The sequence below is a fragment of the Rana temporaria genome, chromosome 2, assembly GCF_905171775.1.
Source record: "Rana temporaria chromosome 2, aRanTem1.1, whole genome shotgun sequence".
Lineage (NCBI taxonomy): Eukaryota > Metazoa > Chordata > Amphibia > Anura > Ranidae > Rana > Rana temporaria.
The window spans coordinates 241,772,832-241,793,279 of record NC_053490.1 but is presented as its reverse complement, the minus strand read 5'-3'; the positions used below and the strand labels follow the sequence as shown (position 1 = coordinate 241,793,279).

At 43.3% G+C, this 20,448-nt stretch overlaps 1 protein-coding gene across 2 annotated transcripts in view; it reads left to right on the top strand.

The window, feature by feature from the left end:
• Positions 1-1,508: 1,508 nt before the first annotated feature.
• Positions 1,509-20,448, top strand: part of EIF4H (eukaryotic translation initiation factor 4H) — a 31,673-nt gene continuing 12,733 nt past the window's right edge. The window contains exons 1-5 of one of the 2 annotated variants that reach the window (XM_040336705.1): positions 1,510-1,672; positions 12,819-13,006; positions 16,769-16,833; positions 16,928-17,024; positions 19,127-19,177. In XM_040336705.1, the coding sequence (XP_040192639.1) occupies positions 1,614-1,672; positions 12,819-13,006; positions 16,769-16,833; positions 16,928-17,024; positions 19,127-19,177 (460 nt within the window). In that variant the 5' untranslated portion in view covers positions 1,510-1,613. Of the gene's footprint in view, positions 1,673-12,818; positions 13,007-16,768; positions 16,834-16,927; positions 17,025-19,126; positions 19,178-20,448 lie in introns of both variants that reach the window. The other variant, XM_040336706.1, reaches the window with a different exon arrangement.

Here is a 20,448-nt window from a genome sequence, read left to right as displayed (position 1 = left end):
TCTGTCCCTAGTTTTGTCCCCAGATTGGATTTAATAGGGTGCAGGGGCAATTTCAAAGACAGTCAGTGGCGAATTAAAATAAAAACATTTGAATTACACCCCCCCGCTCTGCCATGCCTACTAGCATAGGGGGGTTGTATTTTCCCCATTATCTGTGCCCCTTTCTGATGATCATGTGCTGGTCGGAGCGGAGGGAATATTTCTTCAGTTTTGGGCGCATGGCTCAAATCCTGGCCAGCCACCTGCCTATCTCCTTGCCTTCCCTGGCGGAGTGATCTTCCTCCGTTCCCCATCCAGTAGTAGCCGGGCCCCGAAGAGTAAGACTTGAGAGGCTGTGAGGCGGGCGGCGACGGGCAGAGAGTCGCTGATTGTTGCCATTACTAGTAAAGAAAAAATATGTCCCCGGATTTCATTTTAAATTTGGTCACCTTACATTAATGTCTGTTTTTTTTCTGTCAACTGATGGAGGAAAAACGGACAAATGGTCCGTATGTGTGAAAGGGGCCGAAGTGGTTAAAGAGGAAGTAAACCCTCTCATCAAAAAAAAAAAGAAAAAGACAACCTGCAAGACAAAGGCACAATGAGCTAGTATGCATGCTGAGATCGAAGCCCCTGCAGTGTCCCTAGTTTGCCTCCTCCGACGCCGCCATGATACCCGACGTGACTTCCAGGTATCGCTGCTCCGGCGCTGTGACTGGCCGGAGCAGCGATGACGTCACTCCCGCGCATGTGCACGGTGCCGCCACTAACGGCATGATTGCTGCTAGAAGCGGCACGCTCAGTGCGCCTGCGCCCGATGTCTACGGCGCATGCGCTGTAGACATCGGTGCCGCTATTTTTTGCAAATATCTACTAAACCTTTTAGGTATGGGAGATATTTCTTGCACCTACAGGTAAGCCTTAATCTAGGCTTACCTATAGGTTGAAGTGGTTGTAATGGGTTTACAACCGCTTTAAAAGGTCAAAGGGAATCGTGGACTTCCAGGATTGTGAGTACTGCTGGGACCTTGAAGAAGGGGACATACACCAAAAGCTTGTCCTGAAATATGTAGTGCAAATAAAAAAAAGCATCACGGACAGTACTCAATTTCTGTCCCAAGTGCGCTAATATGGCTACAATAACCTCAAGGATTGTGCAATAGAAATCCTAGCTGAGGTAAATATAAAAGCGGACAGGCGCCTCATGTGTCCCGGTATGCCCTCACATGCAAGAATTTTAAAACCAAAAAAATTAATGTTTTGACTTTACACACCCGAGAACCATTTGTGGACGTATACTTTATTATATATACTTTTGTACGTTAGTGGAATTCAGGAACTCTTGCCAGGAGAGCATTCAGTTTCAGATAACTTTATTAATCCCAATTCCAGGGAAATGATTGAGTTCCAGAGACACCATGACTAAAAAGGTAAACAGTCCTGGGTGCCAAAGCAGTCAGAGACAAGAAAGGACTGAGCTCACACCATTGGTGAGGCGTGTACGAGGCACTGCTTTACGACACAGCAGCACATTATCAGACGACTGCAGGCACTTGCACGGACAGCCCTGAGTGTGCTATATTGCGGGGTCCTAGCAGCCTGGCCGCTTTGGCTGCGAAGAGGAGACAGCAGCAATGGCGGATTACGATACCTTCGACGATCGGGCTTATAGTAGCTTCGGAGGAAGCAGAGGGTGAGAAAGGCTCAGGGGAGGGAGGACATATTGGAGGACACGGGAGGTGGCGGCGCACCCATATTGGGCCATGCAGTGAGGCCTGTGAGGAGAAGGAAGCGTGAGGCCCAGTGAGCGGGAGACGGGCCGTCGTGTGGCTCCATAGACGGCTCACATATCACACGTGTAGTACGGCACGTAGGAGGACTCGGGGGGTCAGGGCTAGTATGGGGCGTGAGGCCTGCTCTGTCCCTCCTAATGCTGCTCGTTCTATACACCTAGTGTGCATGTAGCCTAACACGACGGCCCACCGCTCCTCCAATACAACAGTGTGCTCTCATTACTCCACATCCTAGGATCTGCTTGTAGAACAATAATGGCCCCCCTCACAGGACACTGGGAGAGATCAGCACCCCCAACAAGACACACAAGCAGCCCAAATCCCCTGCAAAGAGCTGCACTTCATTCTTGCCAGGTTTGGGAACCTCATTCTACCCCTGGATCCAGAGTGATGGCACCTCTGCAGAGCACCCATAAAGTGAGGTTCTATACTACCCATTTCTTTAGGTTTAATGGATTCTCCCATCCATGCCAAACCATGTGGATGACCTAATCAAGCTGTTGTGTTCTCACAGCCCTCAGAATGCGCCAACAATGATTGGATGCTGCCACGGTTTGGCCAGCAGCTACAGCAAAAGTCAATAGAGAAATCAACTTTTGCAAAGCCATGTGGTGCCCATCCCCAGCTTGAATACTAACAGGAATCAGCCCATATTTGAGCCATCAATGGCAGCCTTAATGTGGATGTAAACCCTCCATACACCCAGCCTGAGATGATACAGAGATGAGCCAAATCTCCCTACCTAAGTTTCACATGTAAATCTGCTGTCTTCACATTTATAGAAAGTTCAGATCGTGTTAAATTTTAATCTTTCTGTGTAACAGAGTGTGATGTCTGGGCATACAGCCAAGATAGCTAAAATTGCTGATTGGAGGAAAAGCACACACCCCCTCTCATCATAGGCAGAGACTCTGAGGTGTTTTGTAACAGGGCCAGCTGCCTGCTAATTTATTTATAGCAACCTCCCCAGACAGAAATGTCAGGCTGCTTTTATCTAAAGTGTCCGAGAATTTGTCAGGAGTTATCAGGCTGATAATAGAGAAATGGGTCAGGAGAGAGCTACGGAACATAGCTCATTGAAGAGAGATCACAAAACACTGCATATATATGTGCCCAGCTCAAATTTCACGAATCGGGTTTACATCCACTTTAAAATGTTACTAAACCCTCAACAGTAAAAATCAGTGTGTATATGCAGTAAAGCATGCTCATTATACTCACTGTGGAATCTAAGGTTAGTCCTCTGCATTGTGTAAAAAGGCTGTTTGATCCTATCTTCTCTATCCTCCCCTTCTTCCACTGTCCCCAATCCATCTCCTGATAGAACAGGTGTCAAACTGGCAGCCCTCCAGTAGTTGCAGAACTCCAAGTCCCATGAGGTATTGCAAGGCTGACATTTAGACCCCTTTCACACTGGGGCTGTGTTGGCACAAAAGATCTGAACAAATTATTGGGGTGCGCAACTACATGGCAAATGAGGTTTAATGTAGAAAAATGTAAAATAATGCGTTTGTGTGGCAAAAATATGAATTCAATCTATACACTTGGGGGGAGAACCTCTGTGGGTATTGGTTATGAGGAAAGGTTGCGAGCTCTGAACTTATTCTCTCTGGAGAAGAGAAGCTTGAGAGGGGATATGATTTCAATTTACAAATACCGTACGGTTGACCCCACAATAGAGATAACACTTTTCCACTGAAGAGAGTTTAATAAGAGACACGGCCACTCATTTAAAAGGAGAAGAAAAGAGGTTTAACTTTAAACTGCGTAGAGGGTTCTTTACTGTAAGAGCAGCAAGGATGTGGAATTCCCTTCCACAGGTGGTGGTCTCAGCGGGGGCATTGATAGTTTTTAAAAACTATTAGATAATCACCTGAACAACCACAACATACAGGGATATACAATGTAATACTGATAATCACACACATAGGTTGGACTTGTGTCTTTTTTTTTTTTTCAACCTCACCTACTGTATGTAATTATGTAAAAGCACCGCTAATTTTAGCAGTGCTTTAGCGCTGTTTAGGTGGCGCTTTTAACCCCAAAGAAGGGGTTAAAAACCCCTGTGCTACCCATTCCAATGGGCAGGACATTTTGGGAGCGCTAAATACAGCTCTCCCAAACTACCCTAAAGATGCTGCTCGCAGGACTTTTCGGAACGTCCGCGTGTGAAAAGTCACACTTGAATGAATGAGAGGAAGTTTTCAGGTGCTTAGCAGAGGCTATTTCCAGCGCTAAAGCACCTAAAAAAAAATCACCCTGGTGTGAAAGGGGTTTTACAAGCATGACTCCCACAGGCAAAGGCATGATGGGACTTAGTTTCTGCAATAGTTGGAGGGCCACTAGTTTGACATCCCTGTGACATGACCTGATAGAACAGAGCCTTGGGGGCTTGCTGCACATGCTCAGTTTGGTATGTATTGCTTATATTTTATTTTTTTCCCCTTGGGTGTCAGGGGTCATGCAGCCTCATAGGTTAGTCAGAGTACAATGAAAACTCTTCCTACAAACTATAAAGTGGGTGTAAACTCCTGGTATGTTTTTTTTTTTTTTACCTCTAGGTAAGCCTATAATCAGGCTTGCCTGGTAGGAACTGTAAATATCGAGATTTACTGTAAATGCAGGCGGTGACATCACCGACGCATGCGCTTTCAAGAAACCCCACAGGGGTATGCCGTTCCTTCAGAGTCCTGTGCCGTAAACAACCTGTGGGAGTGATTCCAGCTACTTACACAGCCTGGAGTCTGTGAAACTGGAAGATGGAAGCGGTGATAGTTGCACTGGAGGACTTCGTTCTAAGGCAAGTTTCACATAATGTGCTAGTATGCGATGCATACTAACACATTAGGTCATTGCCTTGCAGGTTTAAAAAAAAAAAAAAAAACAGCGGTTTGTTACTGCTTTAACCAGACACTGACAGAAGTCATAAGACTTAGGGCTGGGAAAAAAAAATATCTGATTTAAAAATAGAGTTGGTAGGTCAAATCGATTAATATTTTCAAAAAATAAAAAAATTTCCCCCCCCAGGACTGGCGCTAAAAATCCTCTTATTACCGGGTGCAGACCCTCACAAATGGCCCTCCTGTGTCTCTCCTGTCTTGATAAGCCTCTCTGGGGTGTGCAGGGGCAAAGTCTGTCAGCCGCGATTCCGGGAAAGGGTCGCGTCGTGGACTAGGCCGAAGCCGCGGCTTCGCCTAAAAAATCCTGCCCGCATCTTCTCGGGACCGGCGCTAGAGTCGTCCTGCTACCGTTTTTTTTTTTTATTATTATTTATTAAAAAAATCGCACACTGTGCAGAGACCGCCCTGTCTTTTCTCCGCACTCCCCAAGGAAAAATAGGGTTTTCCTCCATCTGCAGAATCGGAGGAATGCGTAGGCGGACGAGATCGGGTGTCAGCGGATGTTTATCCGCTGATACCCACGATCTCATAGGGACCAATGTATGTCCCTTTTTCATCCGCACACTGATGGATGAAAAAGCAGACATACGGTCCGCTAGTGTGAAAGGGGCCTTATACTTGAATGCTCTGTGCAGTGTTTTTTCTCAGATCCTCCTCTTCTCGGGTCCTTCGCCAGCACTCCTGGCTCCTGCCGAGTGCACCTACAGCAAGCTGCTTGCTATGGGGGCACCCGAGCCGCAGCTCTGTGTGTCCATTCAGACACAGAGCCGTGGCTCGGCCCGCCCCCCTTCTCTCCTCCATTGGTTTACTGACTTTGACAGCAACAGAAGCCAATGGTGCCCGCTGTGTGTCTCAGCCGATCAGGAAGGAGAGTCCTGGATAGCTGAGTCTCTCCTGCAACATCACTGGATCGAGATGGGGCTTGGGTAAGTATTGGGAGGGCTGCAGAAGTTTTTTTGTTTTTTTTTATTATTATCTTGATACATGCGATTAAAAAAAACTGCCTTTAGAACCACTTTAAGTTGGACAAAGATCCTTTTCTGGTTTGATAGGTTTTCATGTATATCTGGTAGTTGCATGTTAGACTGTTTTGGTTTAATTTATCATCAAAAAGATTGCTATTCTAAGGCTAGGTTCACACCACGATTTTACCATCCGATAAACGGACAGTTAAATCGGATGGAATCGTATGTGACAAAATCGTATGTAATCGTATGTCAAAATTTTCACTAAAAAATCGGATCCTGATTTTAAATAATGTCTGGGAAAAAGAAGATTTTATGGATATTCAGGGGAACCCCGCCGTCAATTAAAAAAAAAATGACGTGCGGTTCCCGGTAATATCCGTAACCAGATCCTTCAGGTCTGGTATGGATATTCAGGGGAACCCCGCCGTCAATTTAAAACAAAAATGACGTGCGGTTCCCCCTAAATATCCATAACCAGACCCATTATCCGAGCACGTTGACCTGGCCGGCCGCAGAAAAGAGGGGGGGACAGAGTGCGGCCCCCCCCTCTCCTGAACCGCACCAGGCCACATGCCCTCAACATTGGGAGGGTGCTTTGGGGTGCCCCCCAAAGCACCTTGCCCCCATGTTGATGGGGACAAGGGTCTCATCCCCACAACCCTTGCCCGGTGGTTGTGGGGGTATGCGGGCGGGAGGTTTATCAGAATCTGGAAGACCCCTTTAACAAAGGGGACCCCCAGATCCTGACCCCCCCCCCTGTGTGAAATGGTAATGGGGTACACTGTACCTCTACCATTTCACGAAGGAAGTGAAAAGTATTGTAAAAAAAACACACTGACACCAAAGAATAAAGTCCTTTATTAAAAAAAAAAAAAAAAAACCACTCGTTCCCGGCTTCCAGCGTTGTCCTGATCCTGCGAGGGCTGATCTCCCGCAATGAGAAGATCCTGCGACGGCCGGGTGTTCTCCGATCCAGCGCTGAGGAGATCCATCCGGAGCGCAGCATCCCCGACCTCCTCATCGCCGGACACAGCCCAGCGGAATGACGCGCTGGGGCTGTGTGACATTACTTATATAGAGGAGGCAGGGACACCCGTCACGTGACCCCGCCCCCTCTGACGTACAAAGGGGTCTTCCAGATTCTGATAAACCTCCCGCCCGCATACCCCCACAACCACCGGGCAAGGGTTGTGGGGATGAGACCCTTGTCCCCATCAACATGGGGACAAGGTGCTTTGGGGGGCACCTCCCAATGTTGAGGGCATGTGGCCTGGTGTGGTTCAGGAGAGGGGGGGGCCGCACTCTGTCCCCCCCTCTTTTCTGCGGCCGGCCAGGTCAATGTGCTCGGATAATGGGTCTGGTTATGGATATTTAGGGGGAACCGCACGTTTTTTTTTTTTTTTAATTGACGGCGGGGTTCCCCTGAATATCCATACCAGACCTAAAGGGTCTGGTTATTGAATTTGCGGGGACCTCCATAACAAATCGGGTACGATTTATCGCACAGTCATCCGATTTAGTACGATTTAGATTGACCACAATATAAAAAAAAAACGGACACGATTGTAATACGATTTCAAATCGGGACCAAAAATCGTGGGCAGACACGTTTTTTGATACGATTTTGAATCGTATCAAATCGGATGTAATTGGGGACCTAAATTAATTAATGTTAGTGAATGGATCCGTTTTGCCATACAGATTTGGACGATTTAAAAGCAAAAATCGTGAGTAAAAAAAGGATGACAAAATCGTGGTGTGAATGCACCCTAAGCATACACACTCTAATCTTTCTTTTAAGATAATCTCCCCATTTTTCAAACAATTACAGAACTTGCACAGGTGACTTTTTAGATTTGATCATATTTTTCAAAATGAGGCTTTCTGGACAGATTTTGGTTGTTTTCAGCATTCGCACTGTATACTTCTGGCAGCAGTCTGCTTGGTGAACAATTAATTTTCAGTTTTTCTTTTTTTGACATCCTTAAAGCGGGGGTTCACCCTTAGAGGGCACTTTTCCCCCTTAGATTCCTGCTCGTTATTACTAGGGGAATCGGCTATTTATTTAAAAATAGGTGCAGTACTTACCCGTTTACGAGACGCATCCTCTCCGTCGCTTCCGGGTATGGGCTTCGGGAATGGGCGTTCCTTCTTGATTGACAGGTTTCCGAGAGGCTTCCGACGGTCGCATCCATCGCGTCACGATTTTCCGAAAGAAGCCGAACGTCGGTGCGCAGGCGCAGTATAGAGCCGCACCGACGTTCGGCTTCTTTCGGCTACGAGTGACGCGATGGATGCGACCGTCGGAAGCCTCTCGGAAGACTGTCAATCAAGAAGGAACGCCCGCTCCCGAAGACCATACCCGGAAGCGACGGAAGAAGATGCAGCTCGAAAACGGGTAAGTACTGCACCTATTTTAATACAAATAGCCGATTCCCCTAGACCGAACGAGCAGGAAGCTAGGGGAAGAAAAAAATTTTTTTTAGAAATGGGTGAACTCCCGCTTTAAAGTCCTTGTAAACCCCTTCAAGACAAACGCACAATGAGCTAGTATGTATAGCATACTGGCTCATTATGAATTGCTTACCTTGGATAGAAGCGTTCTTCGTAAACCAAACCGGCTAGCGACATTGCTCCTGGAGTTACTTCCGCATATCACAGGCTCTGGCGCTGTGATTGGCCAGAGCCTATATATATTTACAGATATCCAGGGCTCAAATTTTCAAGTCCTGAGCTACTAGCCAGGCCTCAAAGGTTACTTGCCACCAGTTGCCCCACCCCTAATTACACCCTCATAAATTATCTCATGAAATGACACTTACATTTTTTATGCAGAATTAAGTTACAAAAATAAATAACAACTTTATCAGTTTTCCTCAGCGCAGCCACGCCGATCAATGCAGCCTTGCTGTGCCCACCATTGCAGCCTCGCCAGGGAGGAGGAAGTGTGACGTCGGCCGGATCATGACTGTAGTTGGAGGAGAGCTGTGGGATCACTGAGCGGTATAGCGCACTGTAACAGCTTACGTTGAAATTGCCTCCGCTGTGGTTGCTGTCCCTCACAGCCCCACCTCCTCCTGACCCCGCGCCTGTGATAGACAGAATGCATTCCAGCATTGTACCCGCATTCTGTCCAACACAGGCGCAGGGTTAGGAGGAGGCAAGGCTGTGTGAGACAGCGAGCAGAGCGGAGACAGTTTCTATATAAGCTCCTAACCATTTAAGACCCGGACCTTTAGGCAGCTAAAGGACCTGGCCAGTTTTTGCCATTCGGCACTGCGTAGCTTTAACTGACAATTGCGCGGACGTGCGACATGACTCCCAAACAAAATTGGCGTCCTTTTTCCCCCCCACAAATGGAGCTTTCTTTTGGGTGGTATTTAATCACCTCTGCGGTTTTATTCTGCCGACGTATATGTGCAGGAGGCGGTTAAAGAGTGCTATACCTCTCGGTGATCCCACGGCTCTCCTCTAACTCCATACTCTCTCCCTCCGGGGCGATTGCTGGGAGAACGGCTCCCAATCAACCCTGCTTGCCATCGGTGCTTGCCCCCACCCCCTGTTTCAATGTAAGCAGTTACAGCATGCTATACCGATCGGTGATCACACGGCTCTCTATCTCCATGCTCTCTACCACCGGGGCGATTGCTGGGAGAATGGCTCCCAATCAACCCCACTTGACATCTGTGCTTAGCCCCCCCCCCCTCACAGGAAGCCCAGCTCCTTGCCAGCCCTCATTTTCCACTTGCAAAGCGCGTGATAGAGATACATCTATATAGCGCTACTGACTGTCTTTGCCTCATCAATGCTGCATGTTGGTACCATTGTCACATGACGTAAAAAAAGTATCGGTACTTGTACTCGGTCTTTAAAAAAAAAAGTGGTTTCGGGACAAACAATTTCAGTTGTCACGTTTTTTTTTTTTCATAATTTTTTTTCGTTATTTGCTTAGACAGTTTGAAAATAAACACTTTAAAGGGGTTGTTAAGGTTCATTTTTTTTATTTTCTAAATAGGTTCCTTTAAGTTAGTGCATTGTTGGTTCACTTACCTTTTCCTTCGATTTCCCTTCTAAATGTTTTTTTTTCTTTGTCTGAATTTCTCACTTCCTGTTTCTCCTCAGTAAGCTTGCCCACATCATCCGAGCCATTCTGGCTGGGGGTTAGTCAGCTTGATGTAGTCCCAAGGGAGGGGGCGAGAACCCTTGGCATTTCTGGCCATGGCCATCATTAGATGGATAATTTATGTAGCATTTACTTTCTGGAATCCATCTACCCTTACCTTAGGCATGCACTCAGTTGTGGTGGCTTCCCTTACGGATGAAGGAATACGGGGAACATTTGGATAGCAGCATTGTCTGTCTAGGAGGGGGGGGGGGCAGTGTTGGATGTACTAGAAGATTTAGATACACAAATTGAATCTAAACTCCAGCTCATGCTGTATAAACTGGGTTTTTCCTTTTTGGGATTAAAATGTTACCTAAATTCTGATTATTGTAAGCACTCCTGCTCATTGTAAATCGTTTGTCATCTCGGTCATAAGAACAAGCTGTCCTACAGATGCATCATTTACAAGCGCCAGACTTGCTGGCTATATCACTAATTGAAAATAATAGAGCCTAAAAAAAAAAAAAAAATTAGGCCTGGAAACCAGGAAGTAACGGCAGAAGAGTAAAAATAAAAACTTTAAGGGTCCTTTCATATGGGCCTGCCCGTAATACAGATTCAGCTTGCTCAGTGGTGATCAGCAGAGCTGTGCAGAGGTGGACCTGTCGGAGCCCCGCTGTCCTCTATGAGAGATCAGATGAGAACGGATCGCCTGGATTTCATGGATCGGATATTGGCAGACACATCGCTGCTAAAAACTGCCGCTCCAAAGAGGTGAATGGAGCATCCGATCCGCCTGAAAAACTGACAGGCGGACCTCATCGGAGCGCCCATGTGAAAAGGGCCTTAAACAAGTAAATACGATTTCCTTTTCTATCCATTTACTAATGATGGCAGCATATGGATTAAAAATGGGCAGTGTTGATTGCGAAAGTGAAGCTCTGTTTTAAGGCCATTTTCACTTGGAATTGAATGTTGGTTAGCGATATATTCTCCCTAGGTTCACACTAGATGTGGTGCAGATTCGCACTGCATCTAAATTGCAACCTGTCCATGCGAGTCAACTGCGGAGTATATATTACCGACACACTGCAATCGGTTTGCAACACGCAGCAGGATTTGAAGAATGCGATCTCATTCTGGAGCGGACAAAAAAAGGGGTCCTGCACTTGTTTGGTGCGAATGCGGTGTGATTTGAGCCACACAAATACTTGGTTTAAATGTAATTCAAGCAGCAATGTCCTGTGATTCTTGTGTGAATTACATGTGGTGTCTGCACCACAGCAGTGTGAACCCAGGCTTATTGGTAACCTATAGAAACTGACCTTTCACACAGATTACAAATGTCACTACTTATAATAAGTTTTTACCGTGTAAATGAGGCATTTGCACAGCAAACTAGTTTTTTTTAATTTTTATATAATGACCCTTCGTTGGATTGGGCAGATTGATTTGTAAAGAGGCGAGGGTTAGTGTTGTGCTCTGAAAAATTACATCGGCATGATGACGGCAAATAATATCCATGTTGCTATCAGTGATGTCCCTGCCACAGCAGCTGTATGATTAGTTCTTGCTATGTCTTTCTGTTAGAATAGCGTCAATTTACTCCTGGGGGTTGTAAAAGTTCTCAAAGCTGCACTGTGTATTCTTCTAGTTTAGGGGGGAACAATTTTTAATGCTGTAAACACCCAGGGGTGCAGTAGAAACTTGGTGGTCTGTAGGTGACACCACAACATACTGCAGTAGGGAAGCAGATATCTGATACTCGGAAGTATACAGATGCTGAAGACAACTGTGGCATCATTGGCTCTGCAAGGGAGCAACAAATGGTAAGTAGGTTCTTTTACAGGCTCCCTATTTTTTTTTTTTCTCTCTAGTGATAGGATCACTTTAACCACTACTCCACCGCCCGCCGTCATGACTGTGGGACGATGAGCCTATTGTTCTGGGTGGACATCATATGACGTTGCACCTTCCAGAGCCACTAGGGGGCGTGCGCCCGCAGCGTCACTGGGAATCTGATACATGTGCCGGTGGCCGCAATGTCTGCCGGACACCCGCGATTGCCCAGTAACTGAGCAGGACCGTGGATCTGTGTGTGTAAACACACAGATCCACATCCTGTCAAGGAGAGGAGACCGATGGTGTGTCCCTTGTACATGGGGACACCGATTGGTCACCTCCCCCCACAGTAAGAATCTCTCCCTAGGGAACACGTTAACCCCTTGATCGCTCCCTAGTGTTAACTCCTTCCCTACCAGTCACATTTACACAGTAATCAGTGCATATTTATAGCTCTTATCGCTGTATAAATGTGAATGGTCCCAAAATAGTGTCAAAAGTGTCCGCCATAATATCCCAGTCATGATAAAAATCGCAGATCGCCGCGATTACTAGTAAAAAAAACTAAATCTATCCCCTATTTTGTAGCCGCTATAACTTTTGCGCAAACCAATCAATGTACGCCTATTTTTTTTTTTTTTTTTTCCCCTTTCAAAAATTGTGGCTTTTGTTTATAGCGCAAAAAAAAAACCCCACAGAGGTGATAAAATGCCACCAAAAGAAAGCTCTATTTGTGGGGGAAAAAAGGACGACAATTTTGTTTGGGAGCAACGTCGCACGACCGCGCAATTGTCATTCAAATTGCGACAGCGCTGAAAACTAAATATTGGTCTGGGCAAGAAGGGGGTGAAAATGCCCTGTATTGAAGTGGTTAAAGGGTTTTATTTTAATTTTTTTATTTGCAACAGAATCCTTATGAATCTACATAAGGGTTGAATTCCCAAGCCTAAACTCATTAATAACTTTATAATAATTGCATGTTTTGCAAAAGTCTTTGGAAGGGCTCAGGTAAATTTTTATTTTTTATTCCATTCATTTAGTCATGAACCCTTTTGCCATTTTCAAGATGGGTAACCCACAAAACATACACGTATGGCGAAGCCTGCTACCTCATTTTCACTTTTTTACAATCAATACACTTGCTAAGCACACTTGACCCTTAGTTTGAATCTGTTTAGTGTTTTTTTTTTTTATGTAGAGTATCACTTTAAATGTGTCTTGTGTTTGTCAGGCCCCGACGTGGCGATGCTGGCCCTGGTCCTCGCAAACAGAAAGATCTTCCTACAGACCCACCTTTCACAGCGTACGTGGGTAATCTTCCATTCAACACTGTACAAGGAGACATAGATACAATCTTTAAAGAATTGAGTGTGAGGAGTGTGCGGCTAGTCAGAGATAAGGAGACGGATAAGTTCAAAGGTAACCACTTGCTTCCTTTATTCCTCTTCGGTTATAAAGATTATGTTTTTGGAAACTTGTGTTTTGACATTATTTGATATTGTATGACATGCATTTGTCTCCTCCTTTAAAGCGTAACTAAAGTCTCCATACTTATCTGTCCAACGATCCTACACTGGCCACTGCATTTTGGTTTTCAGGGCTTCTTCATTGACCGGTGGGGGATGATATCACTCCTGCGGTCATTGTAACGGCACCCCTAATATGAGAGGGTTTAAAGTCGTTAAGGATATTCCATTCCCGAACAGCAAGTCATACGAACAAGACCCATTATAATAATTCTCCCTCAATAACGAGACAAAGCTCTGTCTTAAGGTTCAAACAGGTCTGACAATATTTGAGAGACCACAGGCTTCTATACAGTAAGAGGAGGTGCATACATATTCTGCTCATATTACTCTGAAAATACACCTGTGACCAGATCGAATTAACTAATCCCTTTAAGCAGCCTGGCTGTCTCCCTAAACTACAATACACATTATCACAGGACTCCTTCATACAATACAGGGTCAATTGGCACAAGCCACAATAAAAATATCCTTAGAATTTAGCCTGCACTCATTTACATCATAACAGATAGACAGGTGGCGTGGCTGGAGTTGAACACATCAGCCTCTTTCAATTAACATGTTCAGTTCAGAATCAAACAAATCAAGAATAGTATTTTACATATATCCTGGGAGATATTGTGGATAAGTATTACTGTCCCATTTTAAGTAGTCCCAGGATATATTTTCTCAGTCACCCTCGGCCCCTAAAGGGTGATTTAAACATAGGAGGTGCATGTGGAGCTACTGTAGCAAGGGTATTCTCATACTTTCCAAGAGATTCTGGGTTCCACGGGCCCTCCCGTTACATCCATTATTCCAGCACTAAGAGATTGGCCTGGCACTCAGTTTACAGTGCCAGGGGACACAGCGAACAGGCAGATAGGGGCATTTTATTGCAGACACCGTGCATGTCTTCTGCAATGAAAGCCTGCCTGCTCACAGTTTTTTACAGTGGTACTTTAGTTCCCGCTTTAAGCAAAAAATACTGAAATAGATATTTTAATTCCTTTTTAGGACTCATTCACACTAGCGGTTGGGGGCGGCAAACCCCTGTGATTGAGGTTCTTTTTTTTACTGCTCCCCTTTAGCTGGAGGTGCACACATTTGTCAGCTGTGTTGCTTTGCTATCACTTTTGGTGGGCGCTGCCAAATGCAGATCAGAGAGAAAAGCTAGTGTAAGCGAGCCCTTGACACTGTAATTCAGTTTGAACAAGCTTTCTGGCATGATGATGATGACGACGACGACACAGGATTTATATAATGATCGTTGTCTACTCTTTTGTTAAGCAAATGTCTGGTTTATTTTTGAGTTTAGAAGGGGACATTTAAAGTAATACATGTCCAAGCTTCACTACCCAACATTTGTCAGGTAATGGGATGCTGCAGACTAAGATCCCTTTGCACTGGTAATATGCGTTGGTGTAATGTGGAGCCATTCATTCCAATCAAATGAATAAGCTGCCTTTAAAGCAACCTGTAGCAACCACAGTAATGCAAGGCTTTCTCCCTGGTGTGAAGAAAGCCTCTTGATGGGGGAGAGCAGGAGTGTCAGGATGCCCACTAACACACAGCTCATTTCTCTATCTGCAAAGTAGAGGGTGTCCTGACACACCTGCTCGCCCCCTCAAGATGCTTTCTCCACACCAGGAGAAAGCCTTGCATTACTGTGTGAAGTTACAGACAGAAGAACAGGAAGTGAGGATTTCTCAGAAGAAATAAGGACATTTAAAAGCAAAATGGAAGGATGAGGTAAGGGAAAGCTATTTAGGGATTTTTTTTTTTTTTTTTTTTTTTTTACCTTTACAACCCCTTTAATATACATGCATTAGCGCAACACGACAGCATGAACAAGGCTTCAGTTGAGTAATTTTTTTTTTACTTTTTTACTGTTCTGTTCCTTTCAGCTGTTGTGCATGCAGTAATGCATAAGGCTCCATGCACACTGGGATTTCAGTTCCCTTGGTAGAAAAAAAATGCTCATATCAAGCATTTTTGTACACAGATTAGGAGAGTTTAGCGTTTGTTTTGTTTTTCTGCCGGAAATCTCCAATCAAAAAATGCCAGCCAGAAGGGTTCTTTTTTCCAGTCTCTAAATGATGCCTGTAATGGTCCTAATGTGCATTGATACATAGGACAACATTGAGCTTCTTCTACAAGCAAAACACAAACTTTCAGTTGAAGCAGCGATTCTTAAGCCAGTCTGCACGGACCTATTGGTAGAGTGCTGAATCTCATTGTACCGGTCTAAGTGCTACTGTGCAGGAGGCTAAACTCGATGTATTTTCATGTACGTGCACTAGCTGAATTTAAAAATTCATGCAAAAAAATAGATATGGTATTGGCAGCACAATGGAGTATTGTGTACTAAATACAAGCAACTCTTCCCTTCAACATGTGTATTTCCCAAATGAACTGTATAATAGCAAATACATTTTACTCATGCTGAATGGCATATGCAAAAAAAAAAAAAAATCTCTAAAAAGATATATATATATATATTGTAATTATATTTTTAAAATCGAATCGACTTACAAAAAACAAACATATGGTTACAGATCAACTAGTAGTAGACCTAGAGATACATATTACTCTCAAAGTGGCAAAGTAAACATGGTGGAGAAGAGGACAAGCCATCATTTCAAAATTACAATACTGTATTTGAAGACTGTAAGCTAGTTGCCACACAGGAGCTTATTAATGAATGTCAATAAAACCAAGACATCAGTTGAATAAGAACTAGTAAAAAGCTAGCAAAGGATTTTAGAGTGTCTTAGTTTCCGATGATATCAGATAAATGTAAGAGAAACTTTTTCTTAATATATAATTGCTGAATTATGAAAGTAAAAAAGTCTAAGAACTGAAATGAAGGTTCACACCAGGTTAAGGTGGGTTTATGCCAATTGCTAAATGGTTACGGAGAGAGGGACCTCAGAAGGGATGGAAGTGAGATTAGAGAGCAAAGGTTGAAATATCCCTATGTGTGTGTGTGTGTGTGTGTGTGTGTAATATATATATATATATATATATATATATATATATATATATATATATATATATATATATATATATATATATATATATATTAAAAAATCTCTCCTTGTATCTATCTCTCTCTCTGCTTTGGGGCGGTCCTTAAGTGGTCGACACTTCAGGTGTCCTTTTACCAAAACATTAGGCAGAACAATAATTTATCTGCAACCGCCCAGATTAAATCATTTTAACCCAAACCTAGGCCAACTTGTCTTTTTTACCCTATGAGGTAAAATGGAATGAGGGTGGTTACATGGGGATGGCTATCCCAGAGTTCATGGGTTCTTGTGAGGGAGAGTAGTTTTATGGATTCAGGCAGGCATGGATGAGCTAAAGAAGTATTTTAGAAGTCTTTGTGGCTGAAGGTGGTACCACTGATCATGTTCATATAACTAAATTGCAATCAAGTTCCCTGACTAGTTTGACAGTTTTTTTTTTTTTTCTTTTCTTTTTCTTTTTTCATGAGCACAGTTGTTGGGACACTTATGCAGATGTGCCTGTTGTGATTGTACTACCTTATCTGCATATTTTAGGAGTTTGTGTTTCTTTGCTGCCATCTTTCTTTTGTAGGTAAAATGAAGTAATGCAAATATGTGAACCTTTTAGTATTGTCCTAATAACCTTGTTTTGTTTTTTAAATTAGGTTTTTGTTATGTAGAATTTGATGATCTGGAATCCCTTAAAGAAGCCTTGACATATGATGGTGCAGTAAGTTCCCTGTGTTATCTTTGGTGTGTGTGTTTTTATTTTTTTCCCCCTTTTTTCAATTTTGCTTACGTTGTTCTCCCTCTCTACCGTTTAGCTTTTAGGTGAACGTTCCTTAAGAGTGGATATAGCAGAGGGCAGAAAACAAGAAAAAGGTGGCTTTGGTTTCAGGAAAGGAGGGTCAGATGACAGAGGTGATTTGTTTTGTTGTGTTTTTGAATTTTAATTTTAATCTTGAGTTCTTCCCATTCTTTAAAAAAATTCCTAATTAAGTGTGTGTGTAATTTTATTACACACACATACACAATCTGAGGCGCTATATGTGTAGCTAGAGTATTCAAAGCATAGCTCTGTTTTTTACACAGCCAGGGCTATTTCTGTAGATGTATAGATGGGCTTCTAATTCATGTGCAAGTAATTTTAAAGTCAAACCGTAGTGTACTCCAGTAAAGTGTGTTTTAAAGCAAATTTAAATAAAAATGAAAACTTGAGTTTGTGTGCAAATATTTCCAGAATATTGGCATTATAAACTTCGATATCGTTTTTGTATCGCATGTATTTGGCTATTACACGATGCAGAAAATTGGTGACCATGCACGGTCTCATAAAATCAAGCCGTGGCAGATTTCATATGTATGATATAGGTCAACAAATGGAAAGGTCAGATCTCTATCTTTTTCTTTTTTTTTTTCTTTTTCCTGCAAAGCATGTTTCAAGGGTACTCGGGTCCTCTTAATCAAGGCATGTCTTGATAAAGATGACCTGCATGCTCTTGGAGATTTGTTTTGCAATAAAAGCTATATTTTAGATTGTGCTGTCCTTTCGCTGTGTCCTTTTTTAAAGGGATATCTCATCTTTACAAAAAATTTCCTATGCAGACATGAGGCATCTGTAGATATAAACCTGTTTGTTTGAAACATGTATAAGCTCTCCCTCTCCCTCCAATATAGAAATACATCTTGACAATCGGAACATAAACGAGAGCAGTATGTGTTCGTAGAGACATTACAAAAGCAGCATGCATCCAACAGTTCTCAAAACTGGATGCTAAAGGAAAAACATTCTACAAACCAGAGTAGAACAAAATATATCTATTGATTTTCTTCACATACAGGCAAAACCATGACGGATGCCTGAAACATCCTTTATCGCCACTACATTGTTTATTAATATAAGGGACCCCAGATTTTGACAAACTTTGCAGGACACCCCCTAGCCTCATAAGTCAACATGTTTAATAGGAGGTTTTGAATGATATAAACAAACTTTGCAGCTCTGACTAAAGTTGAATAATGCCCTTGCTATAGGTGTAGGCCATTTAGGTACCTCCTGAAGCCTAACTGGAATACTCCCAGCATGTTGCCAAGCGAGGCCTAGACATTACTGCTTACCTTTACCATCACAGAAGTGAGCTCTCAAGTGCTGAGCTCAGAGTTACTGCATCAGGGAGAGAGGGCATGTGAGGGGGTTTGAATTGGAGAAAATCAAATGAGTGAACTGTCATTTCCTTGCAAATGCATGACACCGTTCCTCATAGATGGAATCCATGGCTTAGAGAAGACTTGTGTGAAACCTGGCAGATATAGATATTGCCTGGCTGTGGGTTGATACATCTTGGACATCACAGTTTAGTTCAGGCTACACCGTTCCAGCCTTCTAGGGACATGGTCCTCAAACCATTTTACAATGTTTGTAACTTTATGTAGTGTTTCAGAAAAAGTTAATAAACATTTTCAGGTTTACCCCAAACTAATCTGACCTAGCGGCACTTAGAAACTGTTATTTCTTCAGTCAATTCTGAAGTGCATGTTCTCTGGTTCCTGTCCTTCCACACTATTGTCGCACAAGTAGGGAAGTAAATCTACATATAGCAAGCTTTCCTCCAAGAATTGGTTTATTTCACAGGTGTTTGGCAAAATAATAACTTTCCAAAGGTTGTTTAACTCAAGTAAGAGCCTGTTTTAGCAGGGGCAATTTTTCCTTTGCCTGACCTTTTTGTGTAATGTTTTCCACGTGATGCTTTCATTGCTAATCATAACGGAATGTCTACCCTTTTAAAATCTGTGGCCTTTTCATGTAGAATGATTAAAAAAAAAAAAAAGTAATTTTGTAATCTTTATTTTTTTCCAGTTGACATCGTTTTTTTTATTTTATGCTAACTGTTCTTTCACACTTATTGGCTAACCGATGAAGTTGGGATTTGGCCTCCAATTCCACTTTAAAAAAATATGAAATAACTGCATTAACTTGCTTTTTCAGCATTAGATTTCATTTCAATATTGCCTTGTTTTTTCAGGAAGCGATAGTTTCGGCTCTAGAGGAGCTCCAAGAGATGACTTCGACTCTGGTAAAGGATACATTTGTACTTGCTGACAAACTTCATGGGTATCATTATGGTGGAAAATTCTGTTTGGGCACGGACTTTCATATCTAACATCACACTTTTTTATTTTCCTGTATCTTCTGGCGTCTACTGTTTTTCTTGTGGTTTTATATTTTGTATTTCATGACCCTTATCTTTACCTTCAAACTATTTTTACACTCCTGTTTTCTGAGCTTTAAGTCTTCATCTCACGGTGGAAATGGTAGTTTTTCTGGCGTTGGAACAAAAGTAGAACTCTGCCTACCTTTTTTGCTTTTTCTGGTGGTGGACAAGGTTTTTACTGGGTTTTAGTTCTGTGATCCAAGTGTGGAACCCGCAATAGACCTCGTCTGTCAGCTGCATCTCCCTGGCTCTCTGTTGAAGTAAATGCTTTGTTTTAATATAGAGAATGTGTAAGGTTGAGGAACACGCAAAGACTTGACGCAAGCAGCGGTTTGATGCAATCAGGAGGGCTACTTAAAGCGGCGTTCCACCCAAAAGTGGAACTTCCGCCCATCGGATCCCCCCCGATGACACAATTGGCACCTTTCAGTGGGGAGGAGGGACAGGTATCCTGTCCCACTTCTGGGAGGCTGGGCCACGGCACATGACGTCGGGCCAGTAGGAGACAGGAGCCGGCCTCGCGAATGCGCGGTAGGGTTCCTGCCGTGAAGCCGAAAGGGTACACTTACCCGCAATGGCTGCGGCAGCACCTGACAGCTGATGGAAACATTAGCTGCGGGTGCCGACATCGCTGGACTCTAGGACAGGTAAGTGTCCATTTATTAAAAGCCAGCAGCTGCAGTATGTGAAGCTGCTGGTTTTAAATTATTTTTGGGGGGGAACACCACTTTAAAGCAGATAACGTGATTGGGTTTGAAACCTTGCCCCTCTTCACGTGTAACGGAGCAGAACGTTTTGGGTGGCATTTTACTTTATCTGCTTTTGTGTATTCTGTAATCTACAGGTAATAGTGGCCTATATATTGAATATTTTGTTTGTTGCTACAGCATTCCATGTCTGTAGCAGTTATACACTGTAAATGTACAAGTGCATCTCTTAAAATTTAGAATATCCTCAAAGTTAATTTATTTCAGTAATTCCATTAAATCCTATAGATTCATTACACACAGAGCGATATATTTCAAGCCATTTTTTGTTTTTAGTTTTGACAATTATGACTTGCAGCTTACAGCTAGTGAAAACCCAAAATCCAGTATCTCAGAAAATTAGAATATTGCATAAGATCAAAAAAA